Raw genomic sequence first — 23,597 nt, forward strand, 5'->3', positions numbered from 1 at the left:
CGACATGTTAAAAAAAACACACTCCTGTTTTACTTACTAAGTCCTGTAACTCAAAAAGATTTAGACCTTAACAAGCAATAACTTTGTTAAGTTTCATGAAAACTGGATAAGCTGTTCTTAAGTTACGGTGCTATATGTTTACGCTGGACAGAAGGATAGACATATAGATAGACGGACGGACAGACAGAATGACTGTCAGATGGAGGGACGGACGGATGGAAGGAAGAACAGATGGAAGGAAGAACAGATGGACGGACGGATGTATACAATCATACGTCCTGTTAAAATTGTGACGGCGTGTAAAAACGCAATGAAATGAAAAAAATTAAGCTAATTATGCCAACTCCAGTATCCGGTGCTTGTTAAATATAGATTGAGATAATGAATGTTTTTCTGGACTCATTTATTCTGATTGATTAAAATTGTATTCTAAATTGAAAATTTTGTTAGTTTTAAGAAAAAATGTATCGGGATATCAATCAAGAAAAGTGGATGGATATCATGTTTACTAGAAGTGGTGCGGCCTAGTGAAAACAGCAAACAGAAAGTCGAAAAAATAGATTTGACCCCAGGGTTACACAACTTTTGTATTCTTTGTTGCAGGACCCTCTTTTTTCGATTGAATGACAATTTCACATTACTAAATACTAGTACATGATATGCACATGAAATCAAATATCCATGTAGCATTTTTCTATTTAACCAAAGAGCAGGTGCTTCGACTGTAAGCCTATGGAGCAGTTAATTACAAAACTAGAACCTATTTATGATTTTTTATTGTACCAGGTTGTTTGTGTTTCTTTTTATTACTCTTTCCCGTTAACATATAAAAAAACAAATCGTGAGGAAACGTCAACCTGTTAGTCGTTATAATGATGATCGAAGTAAACATATTAAATAATGTCCGATATGTAAATCCAAAGAGTGATCGTTTGTCACTTAAAAAAACGATACTGAAAATTCATTTATTTTCGTTGGTATCAATTTTCGAGGATTGTTGTAATTTGCATATTCATGAATATTAGATTTCGGTTTTGCTAATCTCTGTATATAAAGCTTATTGAATAAGTTTATACGTGAAACATTTGAATTCGTGGTTTCAACGAATAATAGTGAATCCACAGTAAAGCAACTCATGAGTTTCTCACATTGACTGTACACAAAGCAAATTCCGATAAAGGGAAGCGGCAGACGGAAATTCTAGCTGAAAAAGGTGCGACAACAATCAAAATGAAGTAGCTTAAAATTTGTAACCCATAGATGAAAAAGAACTATTGACGAAATAACAAATGTTGTTTGCGTCTTAATAAGATTTATTTGCATGTTGGAAATATTGAGCGATTGTCATGTATGTCTGTAAAGTATGATTACATAGTTTTGGCTAGCAGTCCAAATACTGTTACCTACATGTAACACTATATAATTAACACCTAGCTGAGAGGGTGATAGAGCAGATTGTTACCCCGATAAACCACTGTCTTCCCTTGTAGCTATGTGTTATTTAATTTATTATACTGAATGTCCTATCATTATTGTCTTTTACAGATTAATTGTATTTTAAAAGTATTTTCTATGACATCACATACATCACAACGTAACGGGTATTTGAAAAAAACAACAAAAGATAAGCAAGATGTGTATTTTTTTTGACGGTCATATAATAAAATCTGAGCCAAAACGTAGATCTTAAGCATTGTATTTAATTACTTGATATAATTCAATTCATGGTTCCTTACAATATCCAATTTTGATTGGTCTGGACGAGAAGGTAACATTAAAAAAAATTGTCACCCTCTCAGCCATGTGATAGAGTAAATGTACACGCTCGTATTAGCCAATCAAAATATGGCATTTTAACGTGAAGTTTAATAATATTATGTATGTTACGGTTGCTCCCCTTTTTGTTAATATAACAGTAATCAATTTCAATTTGTTACGGTAGTTGCAAAACCAGGTTCAGACGAAATCGTTTGAATATAATTTGTATTAAATCTTAGTTTCCGAATAAATAGAATTTGCGGATTTAAACCGGTTTAAAATAAAATATATTTGAAATTTTCTATTCTACAAGATGCCATTGTAGTAAGATCATATACTTTTTTCAAAGTTTATTGAATTAGTAGCTGTGAGACGACCATGGACTGTTATAACTGTAAAGACTGTATCTGTGCCAATTTAAAGGGTCCGAACAACTTGCAAGTTATGAACATTCGATTTGCGTTATACATCTTAAAATAAAAATGAGAATGGAAATTTCTAACATAGAAATCTTCTTTTTGAATACTTTTGCGTAAAGTTTTATCATTCAAGCACTGCTAGCTCAAAGAGTTCCATCAATAATAGTCAAAGATAAGTCTCACGGGGCGATGAATCATATAATTATGATACAGGAAAATATTATATAGAACAAGTCTGAAAGGTTACAACGTCACCATTAAATAACGATAACATGAATAAATGTTAGATATTTCGGATAACAGATATCCTTCACCAGTATAATCAATATGTAAAATGAATCATGACAATCTATTCTAATTATAAAACTATCACAACCTTGAAATAAATACACAAACAAAATATTTAAAGCGAAAATCAGAGACGCTGGTACAATTTTACATTTCCAAACACAACGTGTATACATTTGAGTTTAATTCCAACTATGTCTTACTTTCTATACGTGAAACGTGTTTCAATATAACAAGGATATGGATTTTTGTTTTTAAATCCCTTCATTTATCAATGGACTTTTTATTATATATCCTTATTCTCCTGGAATACCTATATATGTCCATATCAATGGGAAGTGTTTAATGAAATTTACAATTTAAACATGGAAATGGATATAATTGCATTAATTATATAATCTTTCCACATATCCCCTTTCGTTAAACCAAGAAAATCCATACTTCAGCTGCAAAATTTAAAAAAACGGGCTCCACAGCGAACTCCTGTCAGCCCATCTTATGAGAATTTTGACAGGAACATATAGCTAAGTTTTAAATTGAAATCCACAGCTTCTTTTCATAGTTCAACGGATAAAGGGAGGAATTGTCACTACAAAATATGGCAAGGATATAGGTAACTGTATAGACTGCTATCCGTAACTGAAATAAACGTTTAGATCAGGATATCCGTAACTGTTCAGTTGCGTTGTATGTGCTTCATTCATTATCCTCAAGTTAACAGTTCGGACCCTCATTTTTTCGGAAATAAAACTGTCATAAATTTGTTAAAATATTAGAAATCATCGGGATGAAAAAATCATGCTCAAGATGAAGAAGAAGACAAAAACATTATTAGAAAAATTCCACTGTTTATGACATCTTCACATTAAATCTGTTTGATGTTGGATATTTAAAAAACTGATTAAAAAATCATCTAAGATTTTGTATTGGTCTTAGACTAGCTTTCAGAACAGATTATTCTAAGATCTGTATTTAGTGTATCTTTGTTGTTCGGATGTCCAAGTACCCTCCCGCGTTCACATTGTTTGTGTGAAATATATTTTTATTTGTATCCACCTGACGAGTGTAGCTTTTTCAACTGATATTTTAGTCTGCTCTTAAGTTGTACTGTTACACAGCTGTCTCAGGTAAGGGGAGGATTGGACACTAGCTAGTATATTTAACCTCGCGACATTCTGTATTTGCCATGGCCTGATCCAAGTGAGGAGCCTGTAATTCAGATGTTTCATTTTTTTGTGGCTGTGTTATGTATTTGATTTCGTTATTTATTTTTTTGTACTTAAAACGGCCATTTGTAGACTTGTTTAGATTGGGTTACATTTGTCTTTTCGGGGCTTTTAATAGCAGACTATGGGGTATTGGCATTACTCACTGTAATAGATGACATACAATTGTAACTTTGTGTCATTTGATCTCTTGTGTATAGTTGTTAAGCAACCAACAATCAATCTATCAATCTTTTTATTATTATATGTTCAGTACGAAAAAACGTTATCCAAAAAATACAGTTAGTAGGTCTTACAAAAGAGGCCGTCCTAGATTTGTAGACGGAATTTGAACTGCCACAGGAAAGCGATTTCAAATTGGAAAGGGACGGAAATTTGTCTTTGCCGTATGCAAATTTAAGAGCTGGGAATTCTCTACACGAGGCATCTGATTTACAATTCCATTCTGACCTGACGTGGATGTGTACTTGCCCTTTCAATTTAAGTTATGAACGTTATCTATAAAATTTGTGTATGCCATTGTTGCTTTTCTCCGTTGAAATAGTTTTGAATTTAGTTATATAGTGATTTAGATTTTAAACTAATGTTAACTGTGATACATTGTGCCCCAAAAAATGAACTTTTTACCTATCATGTCTGTTTGCTTTGCTCAAAAACTGTTGTTATTACAATGGAATTCTATGTGACTCTTATGAAAGTGAGAGGCTCAGCTAGCTTTACAATCAGGTTTAATATTCTAATTTCTACACGAGACGCTCGTTTCGTCTACAAAAGACTCATCAGAGACGCTCGAATCCAAAAAAAGTTAAAAAGGCTATATAAAGTACGAATTTGAAGAGCATTGAGGACCAAAATTCCTAACAGTTTTGCCAAATTCAGCTAAGGCTATATATGCCTGAGATAGAAAAGCATCTAAAAAATTTAAAATTTTCTAAACAGTTAATTTATAAATATAACTATATCAATGATTGTTCATGTCAGCACAAAAGTGCTGACTACTGAGCTGGTGATACCCTCGGGGAAATAAATCTCCACCAGCAGTGGAATCGACCGTGGTTTATTTGCGTTAAATAGGTCGAGTAAGAAGACTACGGTTCTGTTAAGAGTTACTTCTATAACAATGCTACACATTTTGTTTTCATTTGGTAAACATGTTTTGCAAATAGTAATGAATATCTTGTGATATAGTTCAACGTAAAAAAAATATGGAACAATGGTAAGTGAAAGAGTGAAATGATTGTTATCTCTGACTACAAGTGATGGGTGACAGTTGTTTTTTTTTCTTCAAATCAATCTATTTGAACATAAATTTATAGATTATAGGAGCGGCCATTTACCACATTATGTGTTTCAAATATAAAATAAGAAATGAACAAACTGTACGTGAAGCATAAACATCATTTCCGGGACAAAACATTTACCACATATCACCAAATTGAATATTTTTCAACTGATCGGTCAGAGCTTACTTTTTAATTTGCATAAGGACAATCTATTTATATAGATGTGTGTCACCGCCTTCATTTATTAGATTTGATTTGTTCAACGTAATCTGTACGATAATTTACGTTTGAAGTTGGATTCATAAAAACTGGACATATATATATATATAGTTAATTGCTATTAATATGTATTGCAATATACATTGTGTTTAAATGTAATATCAGCATTTCGTTCTATTATAATCGTAAATCAATCCTTATTCTATATTACTTTTGAGATATAGTTTTTCAAATGTGACGTCATTTTTTTGCTGTTTCAGAAATTTCGGAAATTCAAATGTGACGTCATTTTTGTGTTTTTTCACCACTTCGTATGTGACGTCATTTTTATATATTTTGCGTTGAGGCCTGGACTAGTCGGGTGTGTCTATTTTTCTGTGTTGGTCTATTTGCATTATGTATTCGGGTTTTGTTTTTTGTAATTAGTTAATACTTCAGTTTCATTATATATATCTTTTATATTCATTTGATAAAAGTCACTGTTTGCAATAGCATGAATTGTTTTAAATAATAAGGATGTTCTTATCCCAAGCATTAAAAACATAGCCGTATTTGACACAACCTTTTTCAACTTTTGATCTTCAGTGCTGTACAACTTTTTACTTTTTTTTTCACTTTTGATCTTTTATATCTGTGCGTCACTGGTTTTGTGGACGATGCGCGTTTTTGGCGTATTGAAATTCAAACATGATGCCTTTTGTTATCTATTAATCATGTGTTTCTTTGTTCTTCTTTTAATTTGTATTGTAGTCCTGTAATATTATATTGTCATTTTAATGTTATATGTAACATTACCATTAAAGTGCGAGGTTTGGCATGCCACAAAACCAGGTTCAACCCACCATTTTTATCTTTAAACATATCCTGTACCAAGTCAGGAAAATGGCATAGTTCGTTTCTGTGTGTGTAACATTTTAACGGTGTTTTTTTGTTGGTTTTTTTTTAAGACATAAAAACGTTTTATTCCTAAATATTTCCTGTGTACAATTACCTTAGTTGTCCAGGATCAGACTAAGGGTCCCTGTTTAAAAAGTAAAACCATCTATCCAGGGGAAATAGAAGGCAATAAAAAAATAGTCCACTTTTAACCTTGGATTTACATTTAGTGTACAAAAAAATATATATCCATATAATGTTAGAAGCATCTAACAGATCTTTACTTTAATTTCAAAAAAGTAAGTTCATAAGTATAAGATACCCACGTAAAATATGTGCATTTACTAAAATAACCATGATAGGCTAATACTTTTTTGTCATATTTTCTTATATACAATCATTATTCTAATGCTATAAACCCTAAAAAATGTACTTTGACTCAAGCTATATTATACAATGTCTAAATTTTCATTAATACAGACTCCAATTTTGTCTAATCAATGTTATCAACGCTTTTCAAAAGAAAAACAAATTTTAGATTAAATTTCAAGTTGTGTTTCCAAATTTTATAAATATCTTGTGGTGTTTTAGGCGTTTTGTTAATTTTATTGAATTCCTAATTTTACATAGTGTCCATTTAAAATATTTGATAATTATGTTTAAAAAATTATCATCTTTTAGTTCTCCCGTATTTTTGCCCAATAGAACATCCTTTTCACCAAAAGGATTATTTATTCCTATGTTTGATGTGATAAGTATTTCTTGGAGGTTTTTTGAAATTAACTGTAATGTTCTACAACTGAAAAATAAACGTTGCAGGGTTTCTCGATTATTGTCATTTTGACAAATGTGACATTTTCCATTTGATATCTTCATTTTTTTTTAATCTTTCTTCAGTATATAAAATATTGTGCATGGATTTCCATTGGAATTCTTTTACTTTATTTTCAATTTTCAAATATTTTAATCCCGACCACATATTTTCCCAAGGTATATTTGTTCCAAATATTTCCTCCCACTTAATTTGACATTTTGGAGATACATCTTTATTTAAAACCGTACGAATATATAATTGAGTTTTAACTTCGCTGGTTTGATTTTTTGATTGTTTAAGTTAATGATCTCAAGGTCATTTGATATGTTTAATTTACTTTCATAATGCAAATTTTGGTTTCCGCAAGATATCAAAAGGAGTAGGGGCAATAAGGGTTAAAATCGGCCCCAGTCTAGAACAAATTCATTTTTTCTGAAAATCATGCCTTAACAATCCACTTTATAGAACAGAAAAGATTTTGTTCATATCTCAAGCCGTTTTTGCGTAAGAAATTTTTAAAACTGATGACAAATAAATAAAAAAAATCGTCTTTTTCTATGGAATATTTTTATTTGTAGCCGTTTTGAAATTTCAATGTAGCATATACTGTTTTAACATTCAGTTGATGAGGGAAATGTTATTTTTCAACTCATACATTGTACAAATGCTATTTCATAAAATTTGCTTACAATTCATTATTATTATAATACCATAGTTACCGTTGCTATGGCAACAGAAACATACCTAAAAATAGTGAAATCCTAGATAAGCGCTTTCAGCTAGCTTGAATGTTAAATTGTTGGACAATATAATTTTCTTAAACTTCTTTTAAGACCTGGATCAAAAATTTTTCGATTTCCAATATAAACATGATAAAATCTTGGTCATACTGACATAGATATACATAAGAAGATATGGTATGATTGCCAATGAAACAACTGTCCACAAAGGCCTTAGTTTTTTTTTCTCGAAAACATTGAAATTCCTTATTGAGGAAAAATTATATGAAATAATTGTTTAAAATTAACGGAGAAAAAAATTTTCCGGAATATTTCAGAAACTTTTTGACTCAAATCAAAATGTCAGTAATATGTCCTATTTCCATTTGAAAAACACGAATTGTCCTATAAATTTCTGTATAATCATTTTGAAATGATTATTCTCTCTCAAAATATACCTCTTCGAAAAAAAAAGCTGTGATTTGTAATTGGGTCGTTATCTATCTTAACTCTCTCTTAAAACTTTCATAGAACCCTATTAAATGTGGATATCTACACTGAAAATAGAATTAACAATAGGTATATGCATTTAGTATTTGTTTCAAAGAATCAAGTAAAATGTTTATTAATTCTGCATTATGTGACAAATCATTCTTTATTTTCTGCAGTCCGCAATTTTTCGTGAGTAAGGAATGGATATACTCTTAATACCAAAGTCACAAGCTATAAAGAACATACACTGTCATTATGCTTTATCATGAAAATAAGTTTTAATCAGTTAATATGTACTTATTTATTAAATCTTACAATTAATTGCAAATACATGTAGTCATATGAAAAACATGTATATGAAGAACTATGTTGAACTAGTAACTCAACATATCAGAAAACATGAAGTTATTGTCTGAGAGATTCGATAAAACGCACAAACTTCAATTTGGCCGCTGCATGACAAAAGATGAAGACATTGTGACATGAATATTAGTTTTTGGGAGAAAAGAAATGTGAAGAAAATAGATTTTTGACAAACGGACGGTCATACGAACAGATTATGTGATTAAAATACATGTATATAAGAATTCATTCATTTCAACCCGTGCATGAATTGAACTGCCTTTCTGTAAGGTTTAAAGAACATGGATTGTTTTTTTTCATATACACCTATACATAAAACCAGAGAGTACACTTTTACACAAGACACATTTCCTGATAACAGATCTAACTTTGTAGAAGTACAATTTTACATCAAAGGAATCGAGAAAACTAACAACTATTATTTCAATTTGGAGGATGCAGTTAGTTCAACATTTCTAGGCATATCAATGTGTAAAAATATCATACATTGTAAAGTATATGATTAAAAAAAAAATGAAATTTTTTTCATTTCTTCTTAATAAAAAATTATGAATTTTCATGTCATTCACTCTTCATCATTTGCTTCCTCGTTGTCAGTTTCGTCAACAGTAACTGGATCTGGCAGATTACGAGCGTCCAGAAGATATTTGCTCCAATCTCGACAGTTTTCAAAAATATTATCCGTGTACTTTCCAATACCAAGATACCAAATTAAGGCTGTAACATGAGAGCAGGTTCCTACAACACGACTTCCGGCTTTGCATTGGCAATACCAACCCACGACACTAATGTCATCATATTTAACCCATACACGATAGCATTTTGATGATATATGTCTTGACTGAATTTTAGCACACAAAAGATTCTCTTTATGGTCACATGTAAAAACTTCATAATTACCATCGTCATCTAAGTGTTCTCTGGTATAACTTGGAGCAAGTTTAAGTTGGTAGACTCCAACAGTAATATTTCTTATATCTTCTTCTGATAATCGGGGAAAATAAGGGGTGGCTGAAGCATCAATCTTTTGCCATTTACAAGATCGTTTGTCAAGGCCTTCCTCTATTATTTTCTCATGAAGTAAGTTTTTTTGCTTTGAAAGATAAAGCATTTTAGACGCCAATTGTTCATCTTGCTCTGAGTCCCCTGTATTTAGTTCTGGCCAATATTTGTTCATGATTGCACAGGCAATGTTGACATAATCAGACACAAATGGAATTTGGCTGTTTGGTAGAACTCTATCTAGATATTTCCACGATTTAATGCGGCCATTAACGGACTCTATCACCCAACGGATTTTCGTAACAAGTCTTGTTACGTTGCTGTCTTCAACTGGAAGTTGTGACTCCCCTTTTTTATTAAAAGCTGGCATTTTTGTTTGAATACCCATTTCGTGCAGCAAGTCAAGTGCATCTCTAAAACCACGGTCAACAATCATAATATCATCCTCAGCCACCCATTCCTTAAATTCTTCAATGTCATATTAGATGATGTGCTTCATTATTTGTGCATCGTTGTTTTTTCCGTCGCTATAGTAAGGTCCAATTACACTTATAATGTAACCAGAAGTTGTTACAAAGACCATTGGTTTAACCAGTGGTCGATGTTTGTGCATGCTATAACATTTACGTTGGAACTTGAATTGTGAACTTTTTTGGATATAGATATAAGTGCCATCTGCTACTATAATTGCTGGATACATTCCTTTTCCGAACAGTGATTGCGCTAGAGGTCGAGTATGCGATGTTTTAACCTCTTCCCTACTTATATGATTAAATCCTAGATTAGATGGAACAAAATTTTCAGACAAGTATTTTCTAGCTGATGCAATAGCACGTCTTACAGAATCTTTAACAAGATTAAAAAGTGTTGATAGAAGTTTATTTGATAAACCGGACTTCAATTTGGTTAGAAATATTCCAATACAAGTCCGGACACTACGAGTCCGAGAATCCCGTAAATTACCCTTTTGGACAATTGAACAAAGGTCAATAAAGTTTTCCTTAGAAAGGCCTGTAAGATTTAAAATGTCTGAGCTTGTAAGGGCATTTTCTGTGTCAAAGTCAATTCGCCGCTTGCTTCCTCTCAAGGCCATATCTCGGATTTGCGTACTAAGGTCCATTAAATCAGTACGGTTAAAAATGGACGAGGACTGCGAATGCGAAATTCTGTCAAGTGCATCAGGTAAAAATATTTCATTGCACAAGTGTCCTGGACAACATCTGGCACCAACTGTGAGTATAATGAGTTTATTCAAAAAGATATTAAATCTTGCGTGTGTTGGGACAACTACTAGCTTTGGACCTCGGCGTTTACACACAACACACTGCGAGTGGCCACCTCCAGCTGATGGTATAGGCAGTGCGATACTTGGTGGAGATTTACATGGATGGCATCTGGCATACTTTGCTGGAGGGACGTACTCCGTGTCCTCATTAATTGATTCAGATATTGTAGTTTGTATTGGGCATCTTACATTTGTGTCAATTTCTCGAGAGCATCGTATTCTGCATTTATTACATATTACACTGTTAGCGTGATTAATTTTGTCATGTTCAATAAAAAACTTCTGTTGTAAACATTTACGTAGTGATTTATTGTTGGGTCCAATAAGTTTCCGCCTGTCTCTGGTTTTTGGTCTTTTTGAACACAAAATGCAAGTATAGTTTCTTGGGGTTGACATTCTCTGAAAATTAGAAATAGAAATTGTTTAACACTTAGCACGAGATAGATCAGAATAAAATAAAGAAAATCCAAAGTGTGATTTAAAATTGAGAATATCAAAGTGCGTACGTTTTTTTGTGTGTTTATTTGTCTGCGCACCATGTGTGTTTTCTTTTTTGTTAATTCACATGTCAATTCCTTCACGAAATATCAGTTTTGAAATATGCTGTATTCAACCCTAATTGCCTATACTTAATTATCATTTTACATTTACAGCTGATTTCCTAATGCTTGAAGAATAATACTTTGGATGGCTACAAACATTTGATCAAGCTTTGTAATAACAATTGGCATCTTCAAACAATATATACTCCGACATAGTTAAACATGCATATATTATATTTACATTTGATTGGATATTATCCCAATTACAATTTCATACAATATACAAAGAAAACAAACAAGCTTACCGAAGTATTGCTCTACATGTATTAGGAAATTAGCTGTAAACGGAACTTACTGACAAAAGTGTTCTTGTCAGTATCAAAATCACGGATAGTTAATATAATGAATAAATACTCTTCACTCTTCACATCATAAGATATACAGCATAAAAACATGGATTCAAAGACATAACAAATAAACATTTATAGGACAGCAACCCCCACCCATATAACAAAACACAAACAAAATGCCGTACATTGACCTATAATGGTTTACTTTTTTAAATTGTTATTTGGATGGAGAGTTGTCTCATTGGCACTCACATCACATCTTTCTATATTTAAACATATAATATTCAAAAAAATAATTCTACTCAATATTAAAAACTCTTAAGTCTTCTCGAAATGTAAATAATGCATGCTCTCATCAAAATACGTTTACCATAATTACTAGAAGTTAAAGCACGCAGTCTTAATCCTATACTCACTTAAGATCATGAGTTCCTATCAGGAACCGACGTATCCATGTCACCCATCACACGTTTGCATTGTTTAAACCAGATAAAAATCTGTTGAAAAAAAACAAGATTATCAAAATAATGTATATTTATTTTGAACTGAATATGATAGGTTATTAAGGGAACATTTTATGGTTAGAATGTTTATCAAAATTACCATGAAAATATAGATAACCATTCTTTCAATTTAAAAATTTCAGATAGAATCTTTGCAATAATTTTATAATCACAATTTAGTAAAGTTAGTGGTCTCTATTTTTTATATTTTCCCTTTCCCCTGCTTTATGTAATAAGGTTAAGACCCCCTTATGTTTAGAGTTACTCAATATAGTATCATTAAAAAAAAATTGTAGTAAACTAAATAAATCGTTTTTTATTATATCCCAGTATAAAACATTAAATTCTGATATTATACCATTTTCGCCAGGTGATTTGTTTTGTTTAAGTAATTTTAGTACCTTTTCTACTTCAGATATATTTATATCTCTATCTAACATATCTTGATATTCCTTACTTACCTTGTCTACAATAAATTGACAAAGTTGTTCGCCCACTGTTTTGTCCCATCCTTCCGTGGCAAAAAGTTTAGTATACAAGTTTACTTGTTCATTTAAGATGGAGTCAATGTCACATTTATACTCACCGTTTTCTGTTTTTACACATTGCCATAGTTTGTTCTGCCCATTTTTCTTTTCTAAATTAAAAAAGTATTTTGTCGACTTCTCCCCGTCTTCTGCCCAATTAGTTCTTGATCTAATTTTTTGTAGAGACTGTTTTTTTTTAGTATAATATTCCTTAATTGTATTTTCTAATTCAAAAATTTTGTCACATGATTCATTTAATTCGTTTTATTGAAGTTTCAAATTTTTTTTTATTTTTTTTTTAACGGTGTGTTTTCGTTGTGTCGTTTGTTTTCTCTTCTATTTGAGTGTGAATTCACATTACTATAAAAAGTGTCACGGTATGTTTCTATCCCAAATTTATGTATTTGGTTTTGATGTTATATTTGTTATTCTCATCGGATTTGTCTAATGCTTAGCCCGTTTCTGTGTGCTACATTTTAATGTTGTGTCGTTGTTCTCCTCTTGTATTTAATGCGTTTCCCTCAGTTTTAGTTTGTTACCACAATATTGTTTTTTGTGCATAGATTTACGAGTTTTGAACAGGGGTATACTACTGTTGCCTTTATTTATAGCCTGATTTCCGTTATAATGATTATTGTTTAATCACCAATCAGTATCACCAAGCGAAATTTTACAATAAACTGGGTATAATATTGCACGAATGGAATATTGTAAAAAGGAAAACGTATTTATATGTGTTTTAGCTAAGCTTTTTGAAGTATCGTCTATTGTCTCATTCCGATTAAACAATTTACTTATAGTGATATTTATATAAATATTTGTTACATTTAATATACATAAAGGAAAATCTAAAAGGAAAATCATGTTTGCTGATCAAGAATGGAAATGAGTGAGGTCAAAGTACCAACAAATAATTCTGAATAAAAGAAAATAAGACTGTATTTAAACGTTTCGTCCACAAAAGACTCTTCAATGACGCTTGAATTTAAAAAAATAAAAAAGGGAAAATAAAGTTCAAAGTTGAAGAGCATTGAAGACCCGAATTTCTTAACGTTTTGTTAAATACAACTAAGGTGATATATTCCTAAATATGTATATTCGATACAAAGACTACATACTAGACAAAATTAAAGCAATTTACAGGGAAAATGATGCATGCTCAACTGCCTCAATATCCCACATTTAATCCACTAATGCGCGTGGTCACCATTTGGTATTATAATTTAGCACAACAGCTCAAGAGATTGCTAGATTGAGTCTAAGTAAACTAATAGACAACTCCACACAATAGTTCAGCTCGATTAGACACAGTGAGGAAAAATGAGTGTTCATTTTCATTTCTTGGTAGGCTCATCATTTCTAACTTGATGGATCCAAAAATGCATAAGGATCATAACATATCTTATCCACTAAGCACGCATATCATTGTTTTATAGCAAACATGGCAAATGTTTGAAAATAATCAAAATTTGATGACATTTCCTTTCTATATTTTATCATGAAGACTAAAGCAATAATTATATAGCAATGGAATTTCTTCTAACAGTTGAACGCGCCATGGTCATAAATGACGATTCCCTGGACTTGCCTCCAAAAATCCTTAGTCAGAATCCTAAGCAACCAATCAATGACGATTCATTGGACTCGTATTCAAAAGCCCTTAGTCAATATTTTGAGGTCAGTGGCAATCAGGCATCAACCAATCAATGACGATTCCTTGGACTAACCTACACAAGTCCTTTGCCAGAAACCTAGGAGGCCTATGTCAAACAGACAGCGGCCAATCAATGATAGAGGTCAAAAGGGTATTCAACAATAGATTCCCTGTACTCTCTTTAGTCAGAGTATTAGGAAAACAAAATTCATCCGACTGCAACCAATCAATGACAATTCCCTGGACTTGCCTACAAAAGTCCTTAGGACATAATCCTGTGAGGTCAAGGTCAGTCAAACAGCAACCAATCAATGACGATTCATTTGATTCGTCTTCAAAAGTCCTTAGTCAGAATCCTAGGAGGTAGATGTCTATCAGACAACAACTACTAAGTGACGATTCTCTGAACTTGCCTTCAAAAGACATAGGAAGTTAATGTCAACCAAACAGCAACCAAACAATGACGATTAACTGCACTTGTCTTCAGAAGCCCGTCGTCAGAATCCTAGGAGAGGTCTATGTCAATCAAATATCAACCAATCAATGTCGATTCCCTGGAATTGCACTGAAAAGCCCTTAGTTAAAATCCTAGGATGTTTATGTCAATCAGACAACGACCAATCAATGTCGATTCCCAGGACTTGCCTACAAAAGTCCTTTGTGATATTCATAGGAGATCTATGTCAATCAGACAGCTACCAATCGATGCAAGATGAGAAAATGATTTATGCAATGGGTCTTTATTACATGCTTTTACTTCTATTTTAATACAAACATTTGTATTTTCTGATTGAACGTCTATTTAAATGTTTTTTTATAGACCCATGTCCAGTCAATGTGTCTTTTGTCCAGTCATTATCCTTATAAGTTGTTATTATAAGTAAGTGTACATTATTTGTGATTTATATACCCTATATCCTTCTGATTAATCATAGATGTGAAGTTAGCAGCCGGTTCGTTATTTGATATTCGATATTCAATATCCAACCAGCTGCTAGCATTCGGTTCAATATTCAAATTTGATTGAAAATCATAAAAAAAACATAATATTTGATAACATTAAAAGCATGATTTTAATTCATAGTTGAAAGGAGTTGCGATACGTAGTTAATCGTTTTATGACCCTTTGAAGTTATAATAAACTCTCGATGTTCTCGAATATTACTAATGCTTATAAAAGTTGCATATTGTCTTTATTTAATATTGATTTTTATCAATAAAACGACATCAAAACTGTATTTTTTTTAATTTAACACTTTTTAAAACAAAAACAAAAAACGATCACTCTAGAAATATTTAGAAAAATTTATATATGGTAAGCCAAAAAAAAGGAGATGTATAGTTAAAACCAACATGAGATCGATAAAATGACGGTGAGACTCACCTGTTCTGTCAATGTCCATGCAATTCATAGACTCTGTAAACATATTTATAACGATTTTCTAAAGATGATTTCCCAGAATAATGTCATCTTCGATATCTACAGAGCGCTAAGCTTTTCACTTTTTAACTAACGAATGTCAATATGTCAGGACAAAGGGCACAGGGCTATAGTGAGAGCCCCCTGATGTCTCAATCTGCTTATTATTGAGCAACATTTAATTAATATGTAGATACAGGTACAAATGTGACTAAAAGGAAGGTGGGTACACTTCCTGTCTTCTATGTTTACGGAGGGCCCAAAGTGTCAGTTGGATATTCACAAAATATAGCAAAAACCAACCTGATACCGCTTAAATAACAGTGGACAAATTTATAGACTCTGTATATATAGAGATTGTTTCAAGAGGATTTCCCAGAATAACGTCATGTTCAATATCTACGAAGGACTAAGCCTGTCACTTTGTCAGCTACAAAATGGCAAAAGTTACGGAGGGCCCAAGTTGGATATTCAAAATTTATAGCGAAAACCTACCTGAGACCTTTTAAATTACTTAATTGTTTATATTTGAAGAATTTACAATAGTTAAAAGGGGACTTTAAAAGTTTTTCGTCGTGTCTTTTCACTCTTCCTTACTCAGAAAATCATGCTTTGAATGTTATTAAATATTTGATTTTTCTATGATTTTTAACTGACTTGAATATTTAACTGACAACTAGCAGCCGGTTGGATATTGAATATCGAATAACGAATAACAAACCGTCTGCTAACTTCACATACATCATGTACATCATCTTTGGCTATACAATATTTTGATTTAGCGTTATAGATGAAGATAAATCTAGAAAAAAACTTCGAACGCATAAAAGTGTTATTTGTTTTTTTGTTATTTTTTTCTTTTGCAGTTGACCGCCTGTTTTTGTTTTTGTTATTTTTTTTTGTTTACTGCCTTTTAAACGGTGTGCATATATTTTATATATTTTCTATTTTGATGTTAATATGGTGACTTAACTATTTGTCAAAACTTTTCCCTTTACACCTACTTTCTAAAAGGGGCGGTGAATACTTTTGAGTGCTATGCTCACAACTTTGGACATCAATTAGTCGATCATTTTTATATTAGGTGCAGACGAAGCTTTACAGCTTATCTGCATGTTGGATTCTTATATCAAGTTTTTTTTTATATCTTATTAAAAAAGATAAACATGTATAAAATTATTTTTTTAATTTTATTTGAAGGTTGTATAGACAATAATAGATCCGTTATATGTTTTTCACATTAGTGTCCAGTTGATGTCATATTTCAACATATAACTACATTTCATTTGTCCTACAGACAACACTGTCATTCAATTTGTTAAATACTTCAGGATAAACAATTGGCATTCATATCTACCCAAACGTAAATGACTTAAACAAAGTCAAATACGTTGTCAGTCATTTAGGAACAAGCTGCACTGTGTAGTGTTACTCAGACATTTAACATATGAGGTTGACTTGACAGAAAATGTTTTAAAAGTTTCCTGATATGCGTGATTTGTACTTTACATTTTTTGGGGTTTGGAAGATATCATAAGTTGTTACTTGATAACAAATATTTGAAGCAGATTCTGATGCCTTGATGTAAGTAGTTTCTCTTTTTTCTCACACACGACTTTGTTTGATAATATTTCTCAATAACATTGAAGAAGAGTCTGTTGCCCTATAAAGTAAAGGTCCGTTAACCATATTTATCAATGCAATGTCATTTTAAATGTTACATACTTACATATAGACCATTGGATATCACTAAGAAGTATATATGTGGCAAAACTAAACAAGTGTTCTTCATTTCACTTTCAAATTGCAATAATATAATGTTATAAGTAAAGGCGTATTACTCAGTTTTAAATTTTTGAAGGGGAAATAGTGTAAAACAGAATCTGTAATATTTGTTAACATTGCGGTAATTTTTTTTTACTGCGAATGGGGTCTTTACACTAAACCAATTGGATGTTGGATGTGTTTTGTTTGATATCTTAGACTTAGGGACATTATTTTTCTTATCTAATTTGGACACGTTGTTAGTAACTGCAATCACTATAAGATCTGTTCTTAGTATTTTTGTTGTTGTAGGGATATAATGATACACATCAAGCCTGTGTGTTGACGCTTGCGTTTATGATCATATTGATATGAATGCAACCCTTTCTAACTAACGTTCATATGTTGTTCATATGCATAGTTGTTAGGGTGGTTTGGCGCCCACAAACATGTTCATCACTGACTCTTTCTAGACGTGCCTAACGCGGGGAGTATATAATTTAGTGGTTGTCGTTGGTTCCATCATGTAGGTCATACTTGGTTTTTAGTTTATTGTAATACTGTTGCTAGTTTTCTCATTTGAGTTGTTACCTGTCGTTCTGTCCTCTTGATTCGGCACGTCAAACACTTGTTATTGTTTTTAACTAGCCTTATACAATAATTGTTGTCAAAACAAAAGTTATGTTTTATAAGGTAACGAATAACTCGTTGTTGATTCGCCTAATTCGTAATACTTATCTTTGCTGACCTTCCATCGATTAGCTCATTAAAAAGTTCATTCATTCTTTGAACACGAAATGATAGAATTCTCGGATTGATAAAATAATGATTAGGAAAAGAAGCTGAAGTCCAATTAACTTGAAACATGTTCCTTATAATATGATCTTTCTTATTTGAAGGCAAATCAGACTTTGATCCCAATTACAGTGTCCACTGAACATAGCAAATGAAAGTGCGAGTTTCAGGTTAAAGTGTTTGGTTAAGGTAGTTTATGATGAAGTTTGTGTCCAATCAACTTGTAACTTTGTACACAGGTTCCCTATAATATGATCCTTCTAATTGTAATGCCAAATTAGTTTTTTACCTAATTTTGCGGTCCAATGAACATGAAAAACGATAGTGCCAGTTGGCCTCCTTATACTTTGGACACATTCTTGTTTAATTTTGGTGTAACGTTAAAACAACAAATTAATACTGGGACTCAATATCTAATGTATATCTAGACTGGAACTCAATATCTTTGTATGTCTAGACGTCCCCTCATAAAATTTGAAACTGGCATCTACAATGTATCATTCTCTTCAACGTGTTCGCAACGTATTAGTTTTATTTTTCTTATATTGAAAATTAATTAATGGTAACCTTAGAATATTGATTGAAATCAATATATTTTGAAGGTAAGAAAAGTGTGCACCCAAAGATGTCTTGATACACATCTCTTTATTAAACGACCGAAATTAAGGAATAGTGTCTAATAATTCAATCGAGCGTGTCAAAGTCTTAATATCAAAACATATCTTTCGATATCCATATACATGATTTTTTTTATCAGAAGAAGATCATTAAAATCATGTTCCTTTGATTCGGATCTTTGTACACAAAGAAAGGTTGGTGAGGCGTTGAGAACATTTGAATGAAAAATATGGTCATGTGTTTGAAAGAATATAATTGTAACAACGTTTTCCAGAGCCGTGCTTTATATAACATCATAAACGTCATGTAAGGTAGCAAGTTAAGGGAACAGATGGGTGGATATTCTACTTATGATACGTTCTTAATACATTAGTGTCATAGTGAGAAGTATGGACAACCGTTGAAATATCTGTGGAATTTGAATTGTACAGGAATTCATCTACTAAGAATTCTTTGGTTTCAAAAACTATTCATTAAAATTGAGAATGGAAATGGGGAATGTGTCAAAGAGACAACAACCCGACCAAATAAAAAATCAACAGCAGAAGGTCACCAACAGGTCTTCAATGTAGCGAGAAATTCCCGCACCCGGAGGCGTCCTTCAGCTGGTCCCTAAACAAATATATACTAGTTCAGTGATAATGATCGCCATACTAATTTCCAAATTGTACACACGAAACTAAAATTAAAATAATACAAGACTAACAAAGGCCAGAGGCTCCTGACTTGGGACAGGCGCAAAAATGCGGCGGGGTTAAACATGTTTGTGAGATCTCAACCCTCCCCCTATACCTCTAATCAATGTAGAAAAGTAAACGCATAACAATACGCACATTAAAATTCAGTTCAAGAGAAGTCCGAGTCTGATGTCATGTACTACAAGCATAAGGAATTATACACACGCTGGAAATTTCTTATTTCTTAAGTTGAATGTTTGCTTTGTTTTGCGTAGTTTGATTCGCCTTAAACAAAGGAGAATTGCATGTGTATGTATTTTATCAATATCGATGTTTGAAATAAACTACCCGTTATTTGAAATCTGAATCGCGGATGATATTGCGTGTGTTCTATCTTTTCAAAACCGTAATGTTGTCCTTCTCTGGGGGCATATTTTTTATTTCGGTTTAATTTGTATCACACTATTTTCAATGATCTATTTTGTATGTTCTATTTTAATTTTGTCTGCCTTTGAAAGTACATTAATTATACACAATGAACACTCTATCAAGGTGCATTGTTCCATTTAAGAAGTGAAAATCGAAGCGGTATTTCCCCCTTTCCTGTCTCGTTTTATATATATTTTTTCTCACATACAAAAACGATAACTGATGAGCAAAGTATATTGATAAAATACAAAATATTATGATAAAACAAAATAGGTACCCAACAACCTCCTGATAATATCTCTTAATTACATTGTTAAAAAAGCAGCTATTCTACCTTGTGTCTTTTTAATATATCGTTCTGGTCAAAGTACTAAATCAAAATCACCGCTAGCAATAAAGACTAAAGTACCCTGTGTTAATAAGAATAATCTTTAAATCATCTTCTTTTGTTTCGACAGGTTTTATATTCGTAATCACTGGCGCTCCGTTTAAAAGATTTACACGATACATACTATTTGTAACAATGGTCACTGCGACGAAGGTTTTGTTTTATATACAACTCAGATAGTCTGTTAGAATATAATTGGTAATTGTTCATATAATTTTAAATTCTACAACAACAATACAAGTTAAACAAATGTTTTTGACTTGTGATTTAATTAGAAGTATGAGCAACTGTGTGAATATTTGCGTAAATTAAACTGTACAGGGATTCAACTGTATGCTAAATAAAATAGCAAGTGTTTGATATGAAAATCATGAATTGACTACAAGCATCGGGAAATACATATGCGGAAGGATCCCATTTTCCTAAATTAAATGTTTGTTTGTTTTTTCATAGCTAAATTCACCTCCAACAAATTTTGATATGTCATCAATATAGATGTGTGTATGATTTAACCGTCATAGACCATCTGTGTCGTTGATGGACACGTTTGTTCCGTTTGTCAAAGCCACCATGTTGTCCTTGTTTCCTCTAGGGCTGTATGGGATTTCTGTTGAATTAGTATTACTTTTTTGGGGTTTCTATTTTGATTTTTCTTTTGAAATATTATTTGTCTTTTAATTTTAACATGAAGAACAGGAAAACGACACAATTAACTCCCTATCTAGATACATCGTCCCTTTTGAAAACTTTGAAATTGCTGCAGTATTCCCCCTGTCTTTCCTCGTTTTATATATTATTTTTCCCACGTGCCAAAACAATCACTTATTAGCTTAGTATATAGATAGAAAACAAAAGATAAATTGTATACCCCATGGGCTTCCTGATAATATATATGAATTACATTGTTCATTTAATCTCAAGCAATTTAGACTAAATAGCCCGTGTTAATACGAATAATCTTTAAATCATATTCTTTTGTTTCGACACATTTTATATTCAGAATTTCAGATGGGGTGTTTAAATCATTAAATATCGCTTGTCATATCGATAACTAACACGTTGTTTTTGTATTCTTATTAAGCAGAATTTTCCCAAGGGCTTGTACAGAAAGGAGAAAAGAAAGAGCCCAGTCCTTTACTTTTACCGTTCGGTATATTGATGAAGTACTTTCTCTTAGTAAAAATAGATTAAGTGTTCACTAACATTTAATATACCCAAGTGAACTTGAAATTAAAGATACAACCGACACAGAGATATCTGCTTCATATTTAGACCTTAATCTCGAAATGACTGCTGATGGTAGGTTGAATGATCTTTCTTATACAAATTCCAAAATTGATTTTTTTACCCAATTTTAAGGTCCATTGAACATGGAAAATTATAGTGCCAGTGGGCATCCGTATACTTTGGACACATTCGTGTTTAATTTTGATGTAACGTTATAACAATGAAAATATATGGAACGCCACAGCTGCCTCATGATAAGAATAACCATGTCATTAAAGTTAGAGATATATTTTCTATACTATAAGGACATTTGACTATAATACTCTGTCAATTCGCTGTATCCCTAAGATACATTTATATACTATAAAGACATTTGACTATAATACTCTGTTAATTCGCTATATCACTAAGACACATTTATATACTTTAAAGACATTTGACTATAACACTCTGTCAATTCGCTATATCACTGAGATACATTTATAAACTATAAAGGCATTTGACTATAATACCCTGTCAATTAGCTATATTTAAATAAATATAGTTCGTATAATTAAGATTTTTGAAATGGTATTTTATAGTGGTTTGAATATCGGCATATTTGAAACAAGTAATGCATGCTGAATATGTGAATAGGTAGTAGATTATGTCAGATTATGTATGATATGATACAACAATGTTCCCATTACTTGTTAAATAAAAAGCCCGGTATTTTTTTTTTTTCAGCCGAAAGTCTGGGTGTTCATGGCTGTGTTTCTATCCACAAATTTCCTCTCTTCAACACTTTGGTAGGAAATTTCTAAACACCCCAGATGAATCCAAACCATAATGGAAAAAAGTTACACTTTCACATACGCATCTATTAAAATCTTATACATTTTAAAAATCTTAATTATACGAACTATATTTATTTATATATTCTATTTCCAATAAATAATTATACTTAATGTACAGTGCATCATAATATTAAAAAAAAGTAGATGTGGTATGATTGCTTCCTCTATCAAGAAAATCATGATAGGAAATCAAGCATGGGAATATCGTATCAATCGGGAGATAAATACCCCGTTTGCAGGTGCTGCTGGAATGTTGCTACTTAGAAATGGAAAGTTCACAATTGGAAAGCTGAAATCATCTTTTTGTAGTAAAGTTTTGTTTTCAACCGACCCTCATTGTCAATTTCTAGATGTAAGTCAAGATATGAGGCCGACTTAACTGTATCTGTAGTATCCTTAATCTCTAGCTTGATGGGATAGATGCGTTTCACATAGTCACCAAATTTTCAATTATTTAGTGAAAAAACATCATCTATATAGCGGAAAGTAGAGTTAAAGGATATTGCTAACTTCTTATCTTTCTTCCTGCATGAAGTCAGCCTCATAATAATAAAGAAACAAGTCGGCATTTATATTTAAAAACAAATGAACGAAAAACAAATATGTAATACATAATCAAACGACAACCACTGAATTACAGGCTCCTGACATGGGACAGGCACATACATACATAATATGTCGGGGTTAAACATTTTAGCGGGATCCCAACCCTCCAACTGACATGGGACAGTGGTATAACAGTACAACATAAGAACGAACTATACAAATTAGTTGAAAAAGGCTTAACTTATCAGATGCACAACAATACAAGTGGACGTGGCCGTGTACTTGTACATCCCAGCTACAAAAAGACACTAGGAATAGATCTGAGAGTACTCGAAGTTATCTGACAGCTAGTGCTAGTTCAAAGCCACTAACAATTAATTAAAAAAAATCATGCATCCAAGACTCAATCGTAAGCCTATTTGGCTGGCTGAAAATTACTTGTATATATGAATGTAATTATTTGTTATAATTCAGGTTGCACTTAAATTTTAGAATATTCATTCATTCTTATACGAAAAGGTTAGCGTACAAGACCCAAAGATGTGTTTATGTAAACCGAAAGATAAGTTCGTCAAAT

At 31.9% G+C, this 23,597-nt stretch overlaps 1 protein-coding gene and 1 long non-coding RNA gene across 2 annotated transcripts in view; one reads left to right on the forward strand and one right to left on the reverse strand.

Moving 5' to 3' along the window:
- Positions 1 to 9,000: 9,000 nt before the first annotated feature.
- On the reverse strand, positions 9,001 to 10,128 carry LOC134700501 (uncharacterized). Its single transcript, XM_063561889.1, has one exon. The coding sequence runs from the start codon at positions 9,893 to 9,895 to the stop codon at positions 9,023 to 9,025; it is 873 nt and encodes a 290-aa protein (XP_063417959.1). The 5' UTR covers positions 9,896 to 10,128; the 3' UTR covers positions 9,001 to 9,022.
- Positions 10,129 to 17,179: 7,051 nt separating this feature from the next.
- Positions 17,180 to 23,597, forward strand: part of LOC134700526 (uncharacterized) — a 75,751-nt gene continuing 69,333 nt past the window's right edge. The window contains exon 1 of the long non-coding RNA XR_010103916.1: positions 17,180 to 17,324. This is a non-coding gene — a long non-coding RNA (uncharacterized LOC134700526). The remainder of the gene's footprint in view (positions 17,325 to 23,597) is intronic.

The sequence above is a fragment of the Mytilus trossulus genome, unplaced genomic scaffold (assembly GCF_036588685.1).
Source record: "Mytilus trossulus isolate FHL-02 unplaced genomic scaffold, PNRI_Mtr1.1.1.hap1 h1tg000158l__unscaffolded, whole genome shotgun sequence".
NCBI lineage: Eukaryota > Metazoa > Mollusca > Bivalvia > Mytilida > Mytilidae > Mytilus > Mytilus trossulus.

Coding starts and splice junctions, on each gene's coding strand:
- LOC134700501 (XM_063561889.1), bottom strand. CDS start 9,895: ATGATTGTTGACCGTGGTTTTAGAGATGCACTTGACTTGCTGCACGAA.